Source organism: Solea senegalensis, linkage group LG14 (assembly GCF_019176455.1).
Source record: "Solea senegalensis isolate Sse05_10M linkage group LG14, IFAPA_SoseM_1, whole genome shotgun sequence".
NCBI lineage: Eukaryota > Metazoa > Chordata > Actinopteri > Pleuronectiformes > Soleidae > Solea > Solea senegalensis.
Genome location: NC_058034.1, coordinates 16,221,530 through 16,243,591, shown reverse-complemented (window position 1 = coordinate 16,243,591; position 22,062 = coordinate 16,221,530). Strand labels below are relative to the sequence as shown.

Sequence of the window (22,062 nt, the reverse complement as noted above, 5' to 3'; positions counted from 1 at the left end):
TACAACAATCAGACACCAGTTTACCTTTTTCTATAAAGTGTTATGATTCAAAATCAAAAGTGTAAATCATCACTGCATTTCATGAGACAAATGAAAGGAAAATAATCACCAGCAGGTCTAATATCAAATAACTTGTTGTTTTAGTACAATTCTGACTCTTTTATAGACCATCAATATTAAGTGGTTTTGTTCATACACACATATTGTATATGAAAATGTACACACTTTACTTAAAACCCATGTTTTAAGTAAAGTAGTAAAACTGAAGTGAACAGATTTCATCTGGAAATGAATCAAATTAGATGCAGTGTGTGACTCTGATACGTGAAGCAAAGCGAATCATTCTCCTTTTATTTGTGCTTATGGTTTTACAGCAGTTAACATTTTGTAAAACGTTAAAAACTGAGTAAACACTCTAAAATATGTCTCCTTATAATCGGAGCAGAATTCACGAGACATGCCCGCTCTGCCAGTAATCTTATTAAAGTGTATGTGTTCTTTGAACCGTAGCAGCACACGCACACGCACACACACACACACACACACACACCTCATACTGGTAATGAAGCCTCCCCACAAATTTACATCAGCTAAATCCTGGAGACTTCCTGCGTCACTACTCACGAAGAATGCAAATTTCCTTGACGTAATGTGAAGACCCGTGCAGGGAGAGAGTGAGTGAGTGAGTGAGTGAGTGAGTGAGTGAGTGAGCGAGAGAGAGAGCGAGAGAAAGACAGAGAGAGAGAGAACTGTGAATGTCCTTGCCCAATCAACCTGAAAAGAACTAGACAAGACAGAATAAGAGATTCATAAGAATTGTGGAGGAAGATCTATCCAAATATATATATAAAATATATAATATATATATAATATAATGTTAGACTGTTGCACATACGCATGGGCTGGTTATTGGTTTAAAACCATGGTACTAAAACATGACTGTATCAAAACAACAACTCCTCCCCTGGTTTCTACCATGATACAACAATTCTGTGATAATCAATAGTGCAAGACAATCATACAGTGGTAACTGAAGAAAACGATATGAAAAGTTAAATGTGCAGGATTCATTCACAACATACTTAAAGTCTATGCATTATCACCACCATTATCCCACTGCGATCTCCCGTTTCTTCAGCCAGGTAACTTCCACCCCTCATTCATTTAATTCAAATATCGATATTTGCCCTGGCATATCAATTATCGTATTGCACGAGGACGGGCGACGATATATCACCAAATCCATATTTTGACCCATCCCTTATTTTCTACCTTCAGAATCTTATAGCATCCAAGGCCCACATGTCTTACATGACTTACCTGTGTATGTACTGTAGGTATCACCGTTTACAAAATGCTGTTTAACTTGCATCAGGGTATGTAAGTCCATGATGGGAAAAAAAATTCCACCATCAGCCCTATCATAGGAAGGGATTACACACTTCATTTCACACATGTCAACCAAACTCCTTCCAGTAATGATCTGGATTAATAAGTCTCCACTACATGTACACATAGTGCACAACCTGAATGCTAAGCTGGCACTGGCTTCTCTGCGGCAGGTCTGAGAGTTGGGGGGGAAAAAGTGTTGTCATGATTGCTTAACTGTTCAGCCCATTATCATCACTCAGCCTGTCTTCCAGATGCCTTCAGCCTGCTGCCAGGGAGCTACCACCATGCACAGTCATTAACACCTTCCACAGAGCAGCACACACTAAATGACTCTGCAGTGTCCTACACACAAGCGTACATGTCCTCTCTGTCTAACTTAAGTTTTGTCTCGTCTGTTTTAACTGATTTAACCATGTATTTACTTTATGTCCCACAAGGCAACACTGCATAATACTGTTAAATAGCAGAAAATAATATATAAGGCAAAAGACAATAAAGGCCATCAGTAGGACACACATACACACACAGGGTGAAAATCAATACCCTGCTTGCAATTCACCCAGGATTAAGATCAGGCAAGTTGTCTATGAGTAACTGTGGACATTAAGGGATTTAAAATAATAAATATTCTGCATGCATCTGTGAAATAAACAGGTACTGCATGCTACAGCAGCTCATAATTTCCCATGAGGGAGTAATTAGTCAGGTCTTAATGCAAACAGAGGCTCCCAGCAGTTGTGGTTTGAGTAGCCAGAAGCTAAAAAGTGGCACTAACATCAGAGGCCATGCTGTAGATTCAACAACTTAAAGTACTTGATGAATGAGCTATGGGGAAGATACTGTATATAGAGCTATAGAGCTCTGGCAGCCGACATTATGCAAACCCTCAATGCAACAGTCGGAAAAATCATTTTGGTAGGAAGCCACACTACTGTTCAAATCCAAGCCAGGCAACAACCAACACCGGCCAATTTGTCAAGCAACTTGGGTCTTTGCCACCTGTATTCATACCAAAGTGAAGATGACGGCTCGCTGTTGTGCCCCGGGGATAACAAAACAGCTGGGGACAAGCAACAGGGAGAACGTTTTTCAGGATCCCCGAGGATCCGGAGACGCGGCGGAGTTGGATCACTGCCATAAAATAAAATGTGCTTAAAGCCATGAAAGAAGACAGCGAGATGGAATTCCACAGGCAATGAATTCACCTCAGTAGTGATCACGTCGTATCAGGTATAGAATGAAACACTTAGACAAGTGTTGTCCAGAGTAGGATAGACTTGTGAAAAGCATCGCGGGGGATTACAAGGGTCAGATTTATTCAATCTGACAAGTTTTGTGATATATGTTGCTCGAGCTCCGTGGATTTCAAGAGCGCAATGAGCTCTGGCGACTGACTATCGCTGTTCATTTATGCACAAGCTTTTCCTGCCACCATGGCGTGTAAACAAACGGAGCCATGTGACGACTGGAGCTCTATAGCACTGAACGGGTGTTACAACTACGATGCAGCACGATAACATAGCTAAACGTGGAAGAGGTGTGTGTTGTTAACTGGCGTAGAAGCTGAGAGAGACGTTGCTGAGGGAGATGAGGACGATGATGACATTTCTGGAGTGCCATGTTTGGACCAATATGTGATGTGATATTATGAGATACTGCTGAGGAAGGAGAGACTGATTGAACGATAGACACATGGGAAAGATGTCAGGTTGGAGCATGGCATCGAATGGATCAGACAACTCCTGTTTGGAGGCAACATAGTAAATTGCCAGAGTACGAGATAATTCATTAAATATCTCAAAGTAAATTTGAGGGCATTGCTTCCTCTAAAATCAATTAGGAATATTGGAAAAACAGCACTTACTGTATATGAGATTAAAGCACTAAAATGTCATGGAGACTTTAACATAATAAAAAAAAAAAAGGAATCGTGTCTGTACCAAAAGAGGTGCCACGATATGCACGATATACAACACTTTACCAAATGATCTTGTTTTTTTTTTTCATTTTGAAGCTGCATCCAGTGCTTTTAATCCATGGGGTGTGATTGTGTCGTAGCAGCTCAGATGAATCAGGCACATACTGTGTACCCACCAATCTGGCATACAACCTTTTGTCGCATGTCATCACGCCTCCCTGCCATCTTTCCTGTCTGTCTCTCCTGTCAGTTACCAACGAGAACAGAAACACTGCGAGAAAAACAAGTGCAGAGGAGTTGAATAACAGCAATACCGCAACCGCCATTTCTTCATATTATCTTGCCATTTTTGCAGAGATTAATTGACAGACAGACAGATAGATTGGGGATAATACTTGCTGTGAGATATACAGGCGCAAAGAAAGCAGTAATGGAACAGGAAATACAAAAGGCGCCACCACCCAGTCCCTCCTGGCCACAGCCAATCCTTTATCCCTCTATCGATTTCAATTAAGATAACTATTAGGCAGCATGCACGACACAAAGTCAATGAAGAGTTGAGCAATTGTTGTGAACTGATGGATTGGAGTGAAATGCAGTCTAGTGGACAAAGCTTATTGCTGCGAGGGCAGGAGGTGGAAATGGAAGGAAATAGAGTGAGAGAGAGGGGGATTACATGAAATATCCTCTTAGCTCCACAGCAAAGCAGCAGCATGTAATGTGTTTAATAGTGGCAATCAGTCTCCTAGACCCTGTAGCAGTCTCAGGAAGTACAAAAAAAAGAGGTTTAACCTTATATCCCCCTCACTTAATTTCTCCATGCTCCCTTATATTCGTTTCACACATCGACGGCGTCACACAAAACTGTCGACAACATACTTCTACATCGCGCATCAGTCGAGGGATAAAGAAAGGGCTCATGTTTGCTTTGAATTAGTCACGCAGGCTACACTCGGCAGGAATAAGCGGGGAGAGGAACCATGTGTAAAGGAAAGGAACATGGACGGGACATAAATGAGAGAAGACAGGAACGGAGGAGGAGTGTCCTGAGGAATGAGGAGAAAGGAGAGGGGGAAAAAAAACAAGAGGGGCATTAATTACCCCAGTCAGTGGCACACATGCCATGCTCCGCATCAGTGTCTAAACAGACCACCGTACCTAAGACAAGACACTAATAGCTGATAAAAATATTCACGCAGATGTATGAACGTTCAGGACAAACAATGGTCTGATAGTTTAGAAAATGATTTGAGATGTAAGAAGACATTATAGTCTTATTCATTGTATTATGTACATATATATACATATACAAATATATATATACATATACATATTTCAAAATACAAAATGTAAACGAGACAAAGCTGGAGTATCTTTTTTTTTAAGATGTTCTTATTCTTCTGAATCAAAAGACACCACATTATGACACATTATTGGGGTTTGATCTGATAACCAAGCCATACAATTAGTATTAGTGGTTTCATTGTTTAGTTTTAAAACATTACCCTATGATCAATACCAATTTCATCATTTCATCTTCATAATCCAATCAGTAATTTAAAAAAAATCATTCGGTTTTTGGAGATTTAGATTTTTAAGTTAGAAGATGAAGGTTTGGTTGCATTTTGAAGCTCGGTTTGGGATTCATTTGAAAAGGGTGAAAACAGTTTACTCCCTCGTCACTCGAGACAATTCGTCTTGTTTCTAAACTGTGGCTTACTCCTCATCAAAGTGGAACTGCAAGTGACTGGGGAACGAGCAGTCTTTTCATTGAGTCACCGGCCATGAGGGAATACATTTTAAATTAAATTGCAATTTTAAATCTTATCATGCTTCTCTGAAGCAGAAGATTATTGGATCACCCACAGGGGAAGAAATTAGTTTAAGATAAAAGTTGCTGTTTCTTTTCTTCCATTAAATATGACTCCTTCCTTGTAATGCTGAGAGACACATGTTAAGTATTTGCATTCATTTCCATTTCCTATTGCTCTTTAGTCTGATCACTGGTTCAAGATTCCTCTGTGGTTCTGTAAGACTGACCTTCAAATGCCAGACTCAGCGGCTCAGAGCGCGATGCCTCCTGGAATAATCTGAAAGGTTGAGAGAGGAAAAAGAGTGGGAGGACTCTTGGAAGACTCACTGTCAATGAATGAACTAATGGGAATCCTTACAAGGTCAGATGAGAGATAAAGAGAGAGATTCATAAACAGTTGTGCAAAAGGTCTTCAAAAAAATTTGCACTTTTCAGGAACTACATTTCTGAGAGTGCGTTCAGCCAAACGATTTAAGAATGACATACACTACTTAAGGCTTTAAGGCTACATGAAATCCTCTTTATCCCCTTTATGTTATTAAAGGCCCATGATAACACTTAAAGTCCCAATGGACATTGGGGGAGGAAGGAAAATAAGGAGACACAAATTAGAGTTCTCAACGGGTTCAGTCCAAAGAAATCTGAAAATGAGGCGATTTTTCTTTTGTTGTGAATCATCGCTGTTCACGTGTGGTGAAGAGTAAATCTGGCTGCCTGCTTGATGGAGAGGGGCAGACCCGACGCCGCTGTGTGCGTAACCCCCGACACTTTGGGCATGTTCGTGTCACTTTTGGTGCCCTTTTATGATGCTCAGCGTGAACTGGAGGGGGACAAACATCCCACTCTGCATCTTGTGCTGCTATGGGCAGAACGACTCAGACATCACTGCCAGCAAAATGCCAATGATACTGCAGAGAGTGCAGCCGTGTGTCAACGGCATTTTGCGCACCACTCCCCGAAGCTGCAACATTCCTGCGGCTGCAATTCAACCAGTTGCGGATGCTGCCCGCTGACCAAAGGGCAAATGTACAACAGTATGTGAAGTCCCGCCTATTAACTGTGCAGCAGCCGGTACCGCAGGACCCAGATGACGTGAGCCAGGAGACCCACTCCTGCTGCAAATAAAACACCACGCTTGGATCAATGGGAAAATGATTTTCGGGTCAGGTTCGAGCTTAAAGACCCGCGGGCTGGGTCGGGTCCGGTTGGGTTGTAATTTTCAGTCCCGTTACAAATAAAGATGAAGAGAGAAGAAATTATTTAGAAAACATTTTGGGGGGATTTCTGGGTCACAAGGTCTAAAATGTTATTTCAGCTTGACATTTGTCGTGCCAATTAAAACCGTGTGTGTGTGTGTGTGTGTGTGTGTGTGTGTGTGTGTGTGTGTGTGTGTGTGTGTGTGTGTTGGGAGTTTTAGGACCTTTTCTGGCACAAATACTGACCTTGTCAGTAGTCCTCATGGGAGCCAAAACCTGGGAAGAACATCATTTCTGTGGGACTAGTTAAGTTGAGGGGTATGATGTGAATTGTGGTTAGGTTGCAGTTAGGGTTAAGCCTTAACTGGCTATGGTTAAGGTAAGGGATAATGCTTTGCTTAGGTAGTCCAACTCAATGGAAGCCCAAACCTGTGTGTGTGTGCGTGCACTTACTGCCCCACTGGAATGTGTTCCTCATTAAGTTCTCGACGAAGTTCCAAATATATATTTCCTAATCTATATGGTTTCCTGCCAACCATCAATCTGTGTATGCGTCTGGTGTGTATTTGTGTGTGCGCTTGTTTCTGTGTACAGTCTACTTCTATGTGTGCATGTTTATCTGTACGCACGATGACGTGCTTTTATGGGTGTATATTTCCACGGCTCCCTGTGGAATGTTTCCCAAAATGAAGGCGGCCCCCACCCCCAACATGCCACTGATTTATGATCTTCCCATCAAGTAAAAGGACTAAAGTAGACAGAAAGGCCCCTTCCTGGTTTACGTGGCTGGTCTCGGGAAGTCCACAGATCCAGTGAATGAGATATCTGACCAGTACTCCTGGGACATGTGCCAGAGTTGGGCCTTTAGTGGGTTCTGGACCAGAAAGCACAGCCTTTGTTGCCGTCCGATGACTGTCATACTTCTGTTGACCCATAAACTCCACAAGCATGGAAGTTTTACAGATGTTCTGCATCTGGCAGTATTGATTTGCCACTGATCAAAATTGCTCGGGTCTTATCAACTGATTATTTCTTTGGCATTCAAGGCGTGGATGAAAAGAACCAACTGTTCACTTGCTGTAACATCTACCGATGACTCTGATTTTGAATTTCAGTTTATTCAATCTAATACTCACAGTTTGTTTTAATAGAAATGCCCTAAAATGTGCAACACACCCATTCATACCTAAGGCAGTTAAACTGAACTGCTAATATCCTTTGTGCTTTAGCTCTGATTTGGTCTCTGGAAACTTAATTTAATGTGAAAGACCATGAATTATTTGTAACATGTGAAACATTGGCGCCAAAGCAACAAGAGGAAATTTCAGTGGAAAGCAGTGACCTGCTGATGACACTATAGATAAAAAAAAAAAATCTAATTCATCCTGAGGGGAACATGAAAATAATGTACATACTAACATGATGTCAACATAATGAAATATCTGCTCCAAATCCCAAGGGCAAAACAGGGACCTTCAACAAGTAGTTGAGCTATTTCAGCCTGGACCAAGTCAGACTGTCCAACGACAAGCCAACATTCTTCATTACTATCACTAGAACCACATCACGAAGAACCCAGATGAATAAAAACCCATCCATCCCATCTTTTTGGGAGTGCACGTGTGAAATGCAGCTTTTGTGAATAAAACTAAGAGTCATGATCCTCTAACAAATGCCAAGGTCATTCCCATCAGACGTTAGGCCACCGGAAAACTGATAACAGATGAAAAATACCTAAGTACACCCCAGTATGCACGCGCATGAATCATTGTGACACTAACCAAACAACCCAAAGAACCAAAGAGAGCAATGAAAAGTCTCAATCACGAGATTAAACGGTATGAAACGATATGAAACGGAGATATCAAATGTTACAGTCAGAGATCGGTTATGGCCTTTTTTTTTCCCCAACCGGTGCGCATGCCGTTGATGCACGGCTGCCAGCTGTGCAGTATCGTTGGCATTTTGCTGGCAGTGATGTCTGAGTCGTTCTGCTCATAGCAGCACAAGATGCAGAGTGGGATGTTTGTCCCCCTCCAGTTCACGCTGAGCATCATAAAAGGGCTCCAAAAGTGACACGAACATGCCCAAAGTGTCGGGGGTTACGCACGCAGTGGCGTCGGGTCTGCCCCTCTCCATCAAGCAGGCAGCCAGATTTAAAACAACATATAATTTATAATTAACCTGCAAGAAACGTGTTTTATGAGTGGAAAAAAGAAAGCCAGGTCTTTTTTTATGTGATCAGCTTGGACACACACACACACACACACACACACACACACACACACACACACACACACACACACAGTATTAGTGCAAACAGTGTGGGGCATGTCAAAAGAAAACAACCAAATAATGTGAATAACATTTACTGTAAAGATTTGTAAAAAAAAAAAAAAAAAACAGCTTGGTGAAAATAGATTTCAAGGAGCAATTTCATGAAGCGCTGTGCACTGGGGACTGTGGGAAAAAATGGAAACAAATTGGGAGACAGCCTGCAGCAAAAATTGTTTTTGCTCATTTCTCTCTGTTCGTGGATGCAAATGATGGCAAGGTACACGCTATAAATAGGGTTCACATACAGTTAAGGTGAGGAGAAGGATGCACCTTTTACCCCACATATACACAATTGACACAAATTGAGTTGAATGAAATACTGTGCAAGACTTTCCAATAACTCATGTCTGCCTGTTTAATACGAAATAAACACTGAAAATGTCTCCTAACTCTCAAGGGACATGGACATACATGCACGTCATCTCCCAGCTGGAATCTGGAAGTGAACTAGAGACAATTACTCGATTATTAATCGATTACTAAATGAATCGTCAACTACGGACCAAACGATTACTCAATGAATCAAGAAAATAATGGTCAGATTAATCGATTATAAAAATAACTCTAAAGTGAACCATTTACTGCATATCATTTAAAGTCTTTATTGTAAATGTGCATTATACAGTAAGCTGAAAACACTTATACAAATAAAGACTGTGGACAACACTTAACCTTCGAGCTGTTTTCAAAGAATCTGTAAGTGTGAAAACATGAGAAGCAAATTTAATGGTAATAATTATTTGTTTAAATAAATGCACTGATGAATTCCACTGACGCAAATCCAACAATACACCCAAATCCTTGTTCGCCTGATGACAATCTCTAAAACTCTAAACCCTTCATACAAACATCTCCCCATGAGGACTACTGCACCTGACAGGGACAGTGTTTCTACCAAAACGGGTCCTAAAGAAGAATCAGAATCATCCTCAAAGACCATATATATATATAGTTTACATATACATATAAATGAACCAACAGAGAGGACAGGACAGGAGTTCACAGACAATAACAGAAGAAATAAATAACGGTGAATGGTGCGCCAACGCCCTTGTGTGGCCCCACACAAGATAAAGTGCAAACAATGCATTTAAAAAGACTTCAAAAGAAACATTAATGAATAAATAAAGTACAATTACAAGGGCGTATATGAACTTAAATGTTCAGTCCCAGAAGAGGCTGAAGTTGCTCACTTTAAAAGCCCAATGACTGATGGAATGAAATGAAGTAGAGCTGAAACAATTAATCAATAAATCGATTACTAAATTAATCGACAACTATTTTGATAATCGATTAATCGGTTTGAAGCTTGAAGTTTGAAAAGTTGAAAAGCTTGAAGTTTTCATGATTATAACAAGATTTCCAATTGTTTAAGCTTCTTAAATGTGAGTATTTTCTTCATTTCTTTGCTCTGGATATCAAAGAAATCATTAAAAAACAATCATTTTGGTTTGTGGACAAAACAAGACATTTGAGAACATCATCATTTCCATCAACATATTTAAGGTTTTCGGATATTTTATGGATTAAACAATTAATCGAGAAAATAATCGACAGATTAATAGATTATGAAAATTATTCTAATAATAATTCTCAATCTAAAATGAAGGACCTAAGGTGCTGGAGGGTTTTTTTGGATGGAGCTATAATATAAGACGCTGAGCTGAGGTTAAAAGTAAAAATACACACACATAAAGTATCTCTGCATATCAGAAAGAAATGTGGGCGGTGGTTTCCCCACAGGCCTGTGGTGACAATGAGTCAAGGAGACAGGGAACATGCACACACATAGAAATCACAAGCACAGATGGACTCACAAAATATAAAATGCTAAAATATACACACATTCCTTCACTCACTCTGCACTGGCTGGCCAACACAAAAAGGAGATTAATACGCAGTATGAAGGGAGCAGTGACACACATGGCTGCGTGGACGCCAAAGGAAACTGAAAAGGGAGATGAACTGAAATGAGACAATGTGTGACTGTGTCTCCAAACCTTTATGAAGAAAAGCAAATCTTTATGTAACAGAAGATTTAGAATTCAGACTTGAATCTGTGGGCCCGACAGTCAACCTACACCATTGAAACATAAGAACTGAAACATTGGAACTGAAATGAACAGTAACACAGTCTACAGCCTCTACAATGACCAGGTATTTCTTCTTAAACTGCTTCAGCTGTTCGAAAACGTTCAAATGTGTCTCACTCACTCATCTTCGGTGGGGTGCAGGTGCCAATCCCAGCTGACATAGGGCCAAAGGCGGGGTATACCCTAGACAGGTCACAAGTCCTGCACAGGGCCACATGGAGACAAACAACCATCCACTCTCACACTCACACCTCAGGTCACGTTAGAGTGTCCAGTAAGTAAGTTACCTTATCCCCAAATCTGCTTGTTTTTGGACTGTGTGAGGAAACCAAAGCACCCGGAGAAAACCCACGCACACACACACACACACACACACACACACACACAGGAGAACATGCAAACTCCATGCACAAAGGCCCTAGTTCGCTTTGACTGCACCTACCTGAGATCATTTTCACGAGTTACAAAGTCTATGTGAGGTCTTTCTTAAAATTCATGCTCAAGAGAAACAATTTCTCCTGTCTAACTTCCACTACAGTTTCCTGATGCAGCTCTGCCTTGTGCTCACATCACTGCACATTGTCGCCAGCTGAGAGAGAAAATAGGAAGCTGCCACAATTCCTTTCAGCCAGCGTGAGAGACAGCAATCAAGTGGAGAATAATTGTAAATGCTCCTCTTTTGGAGCAGACGGGGGGAGTCAGAGAGGAAATATACTGTTGCAATTCTGCTTACTTCAGCTCATATGAATGGTGCTTTAGAGCTCCTGTTGTTGATGAGTGCTTGTGCTCTTCTGAATGGGCTGAAAAGAACATACAGCTGGTGCTTAACACCAGACACACAAAGGCAGGGACACGCACAATCACGAGTAACTGATTAATGACACAGTAGTTATGCACACAGGCCAAGAGGTAGGTGTGTGTGTTTGTAAAAACACAAAGTGAGCAATACGTTCATGACAAAATTCAGATGCTCTGAGAAGCATAGTATGAATAGGCACATGGTCCTTTGACACACAAAACACCACCGTTATCCACCTCTCAACTAAAATGGCAGCTAATTGCTCCAGCATGAAGAAAAAGCATATCTGTTGTACTCCTGTAAAGTATTACCAGATAAAAACTAAATCCTAGCTTGATTGAATCCTATCAGAAGGCGGAAAATAAAAATAGAAAAAAACACAGTTTTCTTTATCACCTGAGCAGGAAGTGAAGGGAGCTGATAATTCAGTGACACCTGTGAGCTGAAAGAACTCGCATGGAAACGGCACAAAGCGTAAACAATCTCTTTTTTTTTTTTTGCCATTTTAAAAATGTTTCACGTAAAAACAGCAATATTTCAGCAAATATCTCTGTCCACACAGAACCAACACGACTCAAAACACAGTAGTGCATATGCACACACGTTACAGATTATAGATACATGTATAATAACTGACGGAATTAAACAAGCCAGGGGATAGAAAGGGAAATAAAGAAAGAATAAAAATAAGCTAATCCCTGGAGCAGGAAAAAGTCTGGTTCTGGTTCTGCTGTCACCTGTTTGGATTTGGTAGCTGACAAGTTGGGTGACACAAAAATGCAAAACAAATCTTGGTTTTTATTTCAGAAACTCTCCTGGCTTCTCCTGACCTCAAGCTAAGCATTGACCCATTTGAGACGCTCCTACGCTACACTTGGTTTCTGAAAGACTAGTCTGTCCTGATAGACCTCAATAAATTGAGGACAAAGAAAGAAATCCGGGAGTCTGTAGCACACTGGACCAAATGGATCGTCTTGCTGCCACATCTGCTTCAGTATGTGCACACTACTATATCTAATGAGAGTGTTAACTGTTTTCTTAAAAAGGTGATTCAGACATGATGTAGCCAGTATCCACAAAGCTGTTCTCAAAGTGCTCTCTCCTCGACTTGGCTCCTTGCTTCTTGCTTCTGAGGCATCCCAAATTTCATTACAAATGTCACATTATCATTACTAAGGGCTTAAATGGCAAGAGTGATGGGGGATGGAGGCTGTAGAAAGACAAGCACAGGGAGGAGGAGGAGGAGGAGGTGGAGGAAAAGGGATGACTATGGACTATAATGAAGACATATGGGGTCGCCGATGTTTTCTGAACGATAGCACTAAAGGCCACATGTTTCCCAGAGACCTCAGGACTGGAGACGGCAGATCTACAACTGTAACAGAAGCTGATTCATATGGACGAGTGCTTCTGACACATATGCATGGTTTTACCTATTGGTGGTTATTTACGTAAATTAACCTGATATATAACCAGTATTTGACACGAGACGATAACTATTTGGTCATGTCACCTTTTGACATCTTAAAGCTGACATGATGGTCAAAATGATGCCAATCAAATAAAATCATTGTCAATAAAGCAACATGTGTTTTCAACGTGACTACTATACGTAGAACAGTGTGACAAAACTGTTCACTCTTTGCTTTATAGGTGGGAATAAAAGAAACTACAGTGTATGTAAAGCATTTCTACATTAGTGGACCCAATACAAGGGAGTACAAAAGTGGTAATGGTGGGATGACAAGCAATACACTTCATCAGTTACATTCAAACTGACAGCTGGGTTCATACATGGCACAGTATGTTCTTTATATTAGCTTAAAGCAACCACCATTAAGCATTGAAAAAACGCTTAATTAAGCAGCCAAGTTGCTTGTGTTTGTGTGTGTGTGTGTGTGTGTGTGTGTGTGTGTGTGTGTGTGTGTGTGTGTGCGTGTGTGTGTGTGTGTGTACACAGGGAGTCGTTCCTCGTTCTTAAATATCTCGCTGGCTCTCTTTTAATGTGGAAACGCTGACTCCCATGTGTTGCTGTATTAACGGTGTTTGTAAATGTCAACCCTGCAGCCAGGACAAATAAACGTGATTACGGAGCAAAATAAGAATTTAATCAGCCATATGTGGTCTCTGCGACATGTCAACATAGAAAAAGGGGTGTGAAACATGTCGGCTGTGACCTGTCACATGATTTAATTTCTTTAACCTGAATCTCTGCTAAGATAACCAAGTCTCTCTCTCTCTCATACACACACACACACACAACCAGGAGCCATCGTGATGCCTCACCCATCCGTAATGGTTAACTTTTTGCTTGGCTGCTTCAGTGCAGGGAGATAGAGGAGAGAGATGGAGGGCACTGAACCGAGTGATGTATAAGAGAATGAGGAGGAGGAAAAGGAGGAGGAGGAGGAGGAGGCAGCCTGGTTCCAGACCTCTGAGAATCACTGCCCACACCTCACCAAATAATATGACTCAAATTAGACTGATGTTGCTCTTGTGAATAGTTTTTTACATGATTGGAAAAACACACACATGAGCCAATCAGAAACTTTGCAGGAGGAGCAAATACAAGTTCTGTTTGTGCTTGCTTCAAATATTATTAGCCATCATAATACTATTACTGTTCCAGTACACTGGCAAAGTCAAACTCATTAAAATAACTTTAAGCAGTTAATTAGAGACACCCTCTTCTGTGTCGAATGGAAAAATAGTTATTAGAAAAGCTTTGTCATAAATTGATTAGGTGACATTGTTACAGCGAGCTGCACAATTGCCCTTTTTGTTAGGCTGACCCAAATAGCTCGAAACTTGCAAGTAATAAAACAACAAAATCTGTTGGTTTCAAAAATGAAATGAAACAAGAAATCATGTAACTCCGTCTAGTAGTCCCAAAATATTTCAGTACGTTTACATACATGCGGAGGAAAAAACGTCATTTTTTGGCCGTGTACCTCTGACTCTGTAGGTGGCGCCGTATCCCTCTATAAGCAAGTGTGTCGTTTCAAAAACAAACTACTCAATCTGTAGTAAGACATCTGATGAAACTTGCTATTACGTTGCTAACAAGTTTAAAAATCATATGAAAACAGTAAAGGTTTGGCCATATTATGTAATCTTTTTTATTTAATCTATTATTTTTTTTAGCTATTATGGCAATCGTTTGGCAACCTTTATGTCCGTAAAGTAAGTTGAAATCTGATTTAGTATTCGTCGGCCCCTCAAATTTTTGCTGTCTCAGCCTCAAAATTGGTATTCAGAATAGTCCTTGTCATATAAACTAAGATGTGTCTTTATGTCCTGTGGAACTTTGTGGACACATTTTAGGAATGAAACACAATACCTTCACAGCACTGAGAACATTTTTTGACAGTGTCTTGTTGAACGTGATGAATGGATATATCCCTAGATCTGAATTTTAATGCGAGAGTGACTCAGCTTCTTCTTCGGAAATTGGACCAAACGCAGGTTAATGTAGTGTCACAGGAGAGAACCACTTTCTCTCTATAAACTACAAAATCCTGCCAACGCAGAAAATCGAAACGTTTTTTTTTGGTCCATTCCCTGTGCTCAAGAGTTGCACAACAACATATAATGCAAAACACATGAACATATTGTAATATAGTAAATTGACTGTTTACAAGAGTTAAAAATAAATAATGTACCATAATGTATGTCATATTGTATACTTTTGCAGTTTAACAATTACAATGTAAGGCCTTCACGGGCATTCATGTATGGATCATTTTTAAATGAGACATAAAGGCGAGTGGAAAAAGAAAATCAATAGCAGCAACTGGAAGGACCCGCGTTGCAAGACCGATATCTAGGTTGACATTTAAAATAATGTAGCGTGACGGAATTGTTCTTTTGGTGGGGCTGACGCCACTGTGGTAAATGAGTGTGTCTCCCTCGTTGTCTACACTTCCCTCCTCCTTTTTAATCCGACGTCCCGCTCGCTGATTCCAGCATCTCTTGGCCCTCCTTAAATTTGTATATCCAAAACAAACTCGCATGCGGACAATGAAAACTTGTATTGTATCATGATGTATGCGTCAAGTTATTTGCAAGTCCATGAGGAGAAGGATTCTATTTAGAAGTAAAAGTGAAGGGTCGCCCTCAGGCCAGTCACTTTAAATTACTTTCTGCCACAACCGAGCGGCTTGTTACGTGCCGTGTTCTCCATTCAAGCAGAACTTATGAAATCCTGTCAGGACATTCTAAACTCAGAGATTTAAAAAAAAAAAAAAAAGAAAAAAAAGTGGAGTTTATGGGTCAGGAATATGACAGGGAAGTGTTCAAATGGCCTAGGTAACACTATAAAACTAGAGGAAATAGTTTTTCCCTGACATCTTGTAAGGCTGAATAATGTTGAATATTGCACCTCTAAATCCTCTGATGCACATCAACTTAATCTAAGTGAGCACTGCTTTCTATTTTAGCTGTAGATTTAATAAAAAATGTTTTTCATTTTTCATATATAGGCAAATGTGACAAGCTTTAGTTAGGTGTGAGGAGATTTTAACAGTCACACTTGTTTAATGTATTTTTAGCTGAGAAAAAAGAGCTTTTTTCTCTTTTGTTTTCCTCTACTCTCTTCGTCCTTTTCTCCACTTCCCTCCAATCTTCCTCTCCCCCTCCTTGATGTGGCTTTTTGTGCGAGTGAAAAACAGCAGCCAGCCATCAAACATTTACATCATGTGCTGCTTTGGAGTGCAAAGGAGAGGAAGACAGTGGAGAGGAATGGAATGGAGAGCGATGCAAAAAGAGTCACGCAGAAAAGAGGCGGGCAGAACGAGTGAAACTTGAGGATAAAGGCACACACACGGATAAAGAGAGGGTTAAAGGCCGAGACAGACAGAGACAGAGGCAGAAGAACAGCCTGGACAGAAGAATCATTGTCTGAGTGGAAGTAGGTCAGGAGTTCACCAGCTAGTGGTCCACAGCAAGGCCAAATTATGCTACCATGAGTACAGCAAGTTTGGAATACAACTGATAACACAGGAGTGGAAGTGGAAACATGGTCTGAATTTCACAACAAAGCTGAAATGTTCAAAATATTATGGTGGTAATTCCCTTGAAATCAAAATCACAAAAACATTTACTACACAAATGACTGATATAAAGTTATGTATTAATGCACAATGCTACATAAAAGCAATACAGCTATAATCAACTGATATACAGCACCATGAATATGCCTTTTAATTTAGATTTGTAAACAAACTATGTTTAGTGGCTGGTACATGTGTTTTGTCTGTTTATTACAACGTAGATTATAATAATTAATGTAGTGCTAAATAAAAAAAAAGTTGGTAATCCTTCTTTACCAACATCCAGCACAGTTGAGGAGACAATTAGGCCGTAAATGCCCATGAAGGATTCCCAGGACAGGCGATGATAATATGATATTTTAGGGCAGTACACAGTGTTTTTTTGTGTGTTTTTTTACATTTTATGGAATACAGTAATTCATTTTTAATCTCAACTTTTGTACCGTTTGCCCGAAATAGACTGCAATAAATAATAAATAAGAATACTTTTAACACAACTGGTTGAGGTTGTCATTTTGTCCTTCATGCATTTGTTTCCACTGATCTCCCTTTTTCCAACTTGATGTTTTTAGCTTTGTACCCTGTGTTCTTAGACTATTCCAGTTAATGAGTGGCTAGACCTCAGTGTTTCATTCAAGTACACTTAATCATGAACATGGCTCTTAATGGGCTGGATTGGCCATTAATGGCTTTAATGAGTGCTGTCAGGTTTCTGGCTTGAGCCCCATGTACCACGGAGTACAGCATACTTATGAGAACAAACAAGGCAGAGGATGCGACTGAAATCTTTAAGGGTTTCTCGATGAAGGCAATTTTCCCCTCTGAATCAACCCAACCCCCACAATCCTTTCACTGTCTGGACTGAAATAGGCTCCACAAGAAGAGCGAGAGAGAGAGAGAGAGAGAGAGAGAGGGAGAGATAAACAAGACATGAGTCCCCATTCTGTAAAGAGAATAAAGAGCCATATGTACATCTATGTGGTCATACGCAAACGCACACACAGTACAAGGTTTACATAAATGATACTGGAGCACATTTCATTCCCCTTCCACACAACAGAGCCTAATCTGTTGGACCCACCCTGTGAGAGCAGTGACAAGCCTGCTTTATCACGTTACCACCAATCTGTATGCAGAGATGTATAGTGCTGTGTGCATGTATGAGACATGTTTGGGTTTTTTTTACGGATTATGGTTTTTGACTTCACATGCCTCATGAAATGAAAAAAAACAAGCATCCATTGTATGCTGTTGCAACTGTAACTGCTGGTGTTATAGGGTACAAGAGTCACCTTGAAGCTTTTTTTTGTTTTTGGTCCACTCACAATCACACTTTTCCTCGCCTCTAATCCATACATTGCATAACATGGCTAAACCGTCACATCAAGCATATTAAATGCTGCAAAATAAAGAGGTAGACTCTGGAAACAGGTGGGGGATGGATGGGGGCAAATTATGCAAAGCAGCAAGCATTATTAATCTTAATATGGAAATGACAGTCTATTCAAAGTAATATGCAAATGCTGCATCATCAATGATGTTATGATACTGTTGGCTTCGAAAACCGTCGTACCTGGAGAAATGGTGCATAACACAACAAAATTGCATTGTGCATTATGTGATGTTACAGAATACCTGTCCTTTTGTTGTTGTTGTTGTTGTTTATTGGCATCAGATAATGCACCTATCACTGCAGCCATCCAAAACAAGGGCGGATCTCCACAAACAAACACATACATGCAAATTTCACACAGGTACAGGGCAGACATACACCCCATCAAAATGGACGTCTGCTGCTGCTGCTGCTGCTGCTGCTGCTGCTCTATTATGTAATTGTCTAACCCAGTGTCAATTCACCGGGCAGCAGCCCCATCATACATCTGTGACCTCATTCATCAGGATAAAACTCTTTCTTTATTCTCATTTTTCTGAGAGATCAAGCTCTTTGGTCATCTGTCGCATCCACCTGTATATTCTCACTGTCCTGTCTCCACTCTAACTGCCTCATTAGTTTGTCTCTTTTAACCATGTGACTCCATGCAACTCCAAAGCCCACAATCTTTTGCCTTTTTTTATTTTTTTTTCTCTCCAACCATCCAGTGTTCTTTGCTGTCATTCTTAATACTCCACACCCAATTCCCTAGCAGTTTAACCTCATTTTGTTTCCTCACTCCATTTACATCCTTCTGCTCAACAGCTCCGCCACTTTCCTCCATTGTCACATCTCTTGCAGGCACATGTCCCCCCATGTCTCTGTTTTCCCCAGCCTCCTCTACATCATTATTATTATTATTATTATTCATTATTATTTTCTAATGTTCTTGACTGCTAACCCAGGCCTTACCAGGTATGAGCTACAGTGAAGCGCCGCCTCTGTCTGATGTTCTTGTTGACCATTAGCTTGCGAAAGAGCCGTGGGGAGCTTCTGGGGGACAGTTTTGGGGACGTGGCTCCCCTCTTGCCTCCCACCACACCGGGCATCTTGGGAGGCTCCAGCTCCAAATGCATGTGCTCCTTGAATGTCCGAATGCAGGAGTCCATCTCAACGCTCAGCTCGTTGGATGACATCCCTGCGGGTTGGCTTCAGTTCTGCAAGAAAGTCTTTTGTTTCCCTCCCTGTCAAATTCTGACACGTCAGTCTCACCAGGTGGACATGCACGGCTAATTTTCGCCTTCCTTTGCCTTATCCAGGAAACAGAAGAAGTTCAAATCAGGCTGGAATCTTGTTGTGGGGGAAAAAAATTGAGGCTACCTTACAAACAAAAATATACACCATTAACCTTTAGTTGGTTGTGTTGTTTTTACCTTTACCATTTTCCCCTGTTCTTCAGGGGTTTAGAGATCATCCAGCCAGCAGTCTCTTTATCTCTCCTTTGGCTCATACATTGTGCGTTCCTCGTAGTCCTCTGTTCAGAGGCTCTTAGAGCTTACACATACAGCTTCTTCCAAAGCAGAATTCCTCTTCTCAAAACTGCTTTTCCTCCATCTCTCTTCTCCTGGTTTTGGTGTCTGTGAGGTGCACACCCCAGTGCTCTATCACTCTCCTTGTTCCTGTGTCCCTCTGTCTCTAAGGCACAGCTGGTGCCTGCTTAATGCACACCTCAGCACCAGCTTTTCTCCCTCAGAACATCAAGGCAGTGTGATGTTGGAGGATCTCCCTTATGAAAGATTCAAAAGGGCTGAAAACTGTTCTCTGCCTCCTCCTGTTCTGCTCTTCCTCCAGCCATCACTTGCTTGACTCACCTTGTCTCACTGCAAACAACCCCCACCTCTTCCAAAAGGTACTCCCGGTGTGGCAGAGAGGGACTCCCACTAAGCCAAGCCTCTAGTCAGATTTCCCCTTTACTCGCAGTCAGTCAGAGCAGCGAGTGGAGCGGAGTACAGCATAGCACAGCACAGCATGCAGGCAAATGCCTCACTTGCTGTTTCATTCAGAATATACACAAGGAGCTGAGAGCAGACACGCAGTGAGCTCAAGCCACGCCTCCCTTTCACAGATTGGCTGGTGGCTGTTGTGACGACAGGCGGGCAGGCACAGTAACAGGTTGCCAAATTTATTATTTATTTTTGTTTAGCCAGGATTTGTGGTAATGTTGCTGATGATGTTGTGACCTTTAGAGAGGCAGGAAACTGGTGAGATCAGGCCAAGAAAAAAAAACAGCAGCAGATCCAAATAATCACTCAAAATCATTGCAAAATAATTGGAAACCAAATGTTTATTTACTGATAAATATGTTCCATCACAATCTAACCAACTCAATTCTAGAAACAATACAACCATGAGATTGCAACGGTATCTATCCGTCTATCTGCCCAGTGCTGACAAGGAGACAGAAAAAGAGGAGTAATGTGCTGAAGGTTAAAAGACTGATTAGAGGAGGTAGTATGGCAGCATGATAAATATTGGAAATGTGAGCACTTGCTGGTCGGTTCTGTGAACTGACTTGTTTTGGTTGTGAGTCATACATGATTGTGAGCCAACAAAGCGTGCAGCTCTTTCTCACTAGCAAGTTGCCAATTAATCTGTTCAAAATAGTCGTTTCCAAGCTTGTATATAAAGCAGAAAACACCTGCTGTAATATGACTACCTACTAGACTGGAGTGTGTTGCTCATGGTGTAAAATCAGCCTGTGATATTACTTGGCCATTTTCCCCCCATCTCCATCCATCTTTAAACAAATCATCCAAATTTCACTGGCAGACAGGATCATTTAATGCTTGGTAGACCAAACAGTGAACATAATGGTAAAATAAGTCTCCCTCCAACTAGTTCATTCCAGTTTAATGAGTTATAAAATCACACATTATGAATGCACCGTCTTCTAAATTGTCCCAAACAATTCCACTTTGAATATAAGTACATCAAGCCATGCTAGCTGCTCCTACTAAATGCTAAAAGCATCACTGCTAACACACTGAGCTTTACAACTTTCCTCGTTGCGAGATGCTAATGGAAAACATGTTTCACTCTTAACTGGCTTGTGGCAATAGGATAATTCAGGGGCTCACAAGAGCTATTAGAGGCCATTCTTCCTCTTAACAACAGTTATCAGGGAAAGAACAAAATTGTACTGTCCAATTAAGAGGGATTTCTCCTCAAGGGGTTAGCATTAAGTAGGCTATGTACAACATTTCAATATAATCAATACTTGTTCACATTCAGCTAAAATTGGACAATGGTTGACCAACCAGCCACCAGACCTTTGCCAGAGCCATAAACCAATAAGCATGTTATATTTAAAAAGACGGCAAGTGAAGATGCTCTGTATTTATACAGGGTTTTCTAGTCTCCATGACCACCCAAAGCTGCTTTACACTACATTCACAAATTCATATAGCGCATCTACTGTATGAGCATAAAACCCATTCATACAATGACATAACGGCCACCAGGGGCAACATGGGTTAAAATTGATATTATAATCACTGGTTTTAGCACTATTGGAGAGTCTGCGCTGAAAGGGGAACAATGAAAGATGAATGAGAAACCATAGAGAGGGACCAACAAAAGGGACAGAGACTAAATGAGAGCCAGGGACATTCTGGTCACTTTTACATCCTTGAGGGCGTAGGTGAAAGTTGAGAACAGTGTACATATTCACAGAACAGATACAGCTACAGCTACAATAGACCCTGCAGCCAAACATATGGCACCTCTTCACCGACGTTACTTCCCTATCAAGTCGACCACAATGTGAATGTAAGATTGCAACTGTTTTGGTTTTAGGTCTCTGGGTCAATTCAGGCCTTCAAATTACTCGCCATTTAATCAATCAGTTGATTGCTTTGTGTCCAATATGATACAAAAATCACAACTTTGAGTATCCACTGATAACAATACTGGTCCAATACAGACTTGTATCTCATTTAAACAGCACAGCTGGTAATATAACACTCCTGCTGATGTATTTACCACCTAAGGATAACCAGTCCTTACTTAAACACAATGCTCCGACATTTGCA

At 40.9% G+C, this 22,062-nt stretch overlaps 1 protein-coding gene across 3 annotated transcripts in view; it reads right to left on the bottom strand.

Annotated features, from left to right (window-relative positions):
• pde4ba (phosphodiesterase 4B, cAMP-specific a) overlaps positions 1–22,062 on the bottom strand; it is a 137,300-nt gene that overhangs the window by 80,134 nt on the left and 35,104 nt on the right. Inside the window, exon 1 of one of the 3 annotated variants that reach the window (XM_044043540.1) lies at positions 18,944–20,018. The exons of the other annotated variants lie outside the window; for them this stretch is intronic. Coding sequence (XP_043899475.1) covers positions 18,944–19,167 — 224 coding nt within the window. The 5' untranslated portion in view covers positions 19,168–20,018. Of the gene's footprint in view, positions 1–18,943; positions 20,019–22,062 lie in introns of those variants that run through there. 3 annotated transcript variants of the gene reach the window in all.